Below are 2,344 nucleotides of genomic sequence, written 5' to 3' on the forward strand. Positions count from 1 at the left end.
GTCGCAGGTAGTGCTCGCGGCCACGCAGCACGAGCCGATGGTATTTTCACAGCGGTTGGGGGTAGATGAACAATTTTTACTTGCTGACGTGGAGTCGTAATCGTTACCCAGGCCATTCTCGCACACGTGGTCTGAATCACAGGTGGGCATTGGAATTGGGGTAAAACTGGGACTAGGGCCTTCAGAGGATGTGTCCGTCGGTTCGGTGCAACAGATGCATTCACCAGTGCCTCCAGGAGCTGCAATATTTATGTAGGTTCCTTCGCACTCATAGCATATAACATTGCCAGGTGCGGTACAGACAGATATCTTGCAGTTGTCCGCTGAGAGACAAGGGCTGCAGCCCCCGGTTTTATTTCGGAAGGAGCCAAGTGCACACGCTGACTGGCCGGAGATTGGGTAGCATTGTGCAGCAGCAACCCATTCTGCTGGGTTGGGGTCTGTCTCCAATTGCTCTGCAACACAAGTGGTGGACAGGCAGAACGGAATATCGCCACACGTCTCGCACTTGCACTGCGGGTCTCCAGGTTGGACACCAACGGCATCTACAATACATACCTGTCCTTGGGGACAGAAAGTAAATTGCTTGCCATGTCGCTTTGATGGCGCGTAGATGCCTTCACCATCTACACAAGGAGAGGTGATATTGCGGGCACTTCCAGATGTCTTGGTGAAAATGATCTCCTTAAGACGCAATGGAGTCAGCTTGGCGTAGTTCTCTTGCGTTGCCACACAGATGGCATCGAGACAGGGAAGGTCGCATACGAACAGGATAATCTCAGAGCAGTGGTTGTCGGTAGCAGCATCGAAAGCGGCCTGGATATCCGCGGGCTGTCTGATGCAGTGTGCTGGTAAGCACATGCACCAGTGTTATTCTTATCATTTGTCTTTACGCACCAATCATATGTATCGACATCATCAACATTGGCTCCAATTACTTATAGGTATCCAGTAATGTAGGCAACGGCCCAGTCGTCATCCATAAGATCTCCCTCCTTGGTGATCTGGATCCAGCCTCCATCACACCAGAAGTCCTCGGTGGGTGCCACAGAGCTTGTGATGTATACCTCTGTGAACTCGAATTGGGCAGTTTTTCATTTTATTTTAGTTTAGCTTTCAGGAATTCAGGAGGCTAAACCGCTCTGTTTTTAGTTTTTACCCTGTAGGGCCGAAGGCTGATGAACTTCTGTCTATCAGAAAAGGGCTCTGTCAAATAAGATAAATGCAAACCACATTGAGTCATCGATGTTTACTGTGCTGCTGTTCTCTTGTGCGAGAGAGAAGGACAGAAAAGACTGACACGAGATGAATGCTAAGATTTTAGCTGCCGCCGCTGTATGCTGGCTGACCGGCACAGTGGTATCAGCAGAGAGTGAGAACATCGCCTATTTGTCCCTCAAAGGTAAGACGTTTAATGTCGACGGTATGGACTCTGACGGCTTCACGTACACTGGTTTAAACAAGTACGGAATAGACAAGTATGGTCGCTCTTATACCGAGGTCGGATCTGGCAATGGTGCTGACGTAGACGCTGGAGGCCGTAAAATGGCCTCCACTTCTGCACCCACTTTCACCAGTGATGTTGACCCCACCGAATCCGGTGACTGGCAGAACTACTGGCCCAGTTTCAAGGCAGGTGTTCGAAAAGTCAAAATCGATTGTGGCATCGCCTCCTTTAATGCTCCTCCTATGTATTATGTCGTAGAAAAATGTCGATTAGAAGGTGTGAACGACCGAAGGGCTGAACTTCTGATGCCTGAAGCCTGAAGGGGCGAAGGCCTAAATAATTGCTAAACTAATAAAACTGGTTTCTCCTATTTTTTAAAAACAAATAAAAAATACAATAGTAGAAAAATGCTGTATTTCCATAAATTCCATCGCCTTCTAAAAAGACAAGAAGAAGTCAAGGTGTGAATGACTGAAGGGTTTGCTACACTTTGGTTCTTCTGATATAAAACGTGTCTGCTTGACAACACGTCAGCTAATAGCTTCGCGTTCAAGAGGACGGAGCAGGCAGTTAGGCACCGCAGTTTCGATTACTGCATGAAGTTTAGTACTGATGAAATTGATTCATGTCCACAAGGGTTTAGGGTTCGAAGGTGTAGATCGAGTATGGGTAATGAGTGAGAATTCTCAATGAAATTGAGATGAGGGGTAATGAGAGGTGATGAGTGAGAATGCTCATTGAGGTTGAGAGGTACTGTATGAGGGGCAATTACAGGTGATGAGTGAGAATGCTCGTTGAAATTGAGAGGTACTGCATGAGAATATATATATATATATATATATACTGTTTTGTATACTATGTCTAATTTGTATACTCTATATATACACACACACACGC

At 46.6% G+C, this 2,344-nt stretch overlaps 2 protein-coding genes across 2 annotated transcripts; one reads left to right on the forward strand and one right to left on the reverse strand.

Annotated features, from left to right (window-relative positions):
- Positions 1 to 248: 248 nt before the first annotated feature.
- On the reverse strand, positions 249 to 861 carry SARC_14461 (hypothetical protein; the record flags this gene model as incomplete). Its single annotated transcript, XM_014291402.1, has 2 exons — positions 249 to 521; positions 559 to 861. 2 exons carry the CDS (start codon positions 859 to 861, stop codon positions 249 to 251), a joined length of 576 nt encoding a protein of 191 aa, XP_014146877.1.
- Positions 862 to 1,135: 274 nt separating this feature from the next.
- On the forward strand, positions 1,136 to 1,636 carry SARC_14462 (hypothetical protein; the record flags this gene model as incomplete). Its single annotated transcript, XM_014291403.1, has 1 exon — positions 1,136 to 1,636. A coding segment is annotated over exon 1 (331 nt), but the record flags the coding sequence as incomplete, so codon positions are not given.
- Between the last annotated feature and the right edge of the window lie 708 nt (positions 1,637 to 2,344).

The sequence above is a fragment of the Sphaeroforma arctica genome, assembly GCF_001186125.1.
Source record: "Sphaeroforma arctica JP610 unplaced genomic scaffold supercont1.4660, whole genome shotgun sequence".
Lineage (NCBI taxonomy): Eukaryota > Ichthyosporea > Ichthyophonida > Sphaeroforma > Sphaeroforma arctica.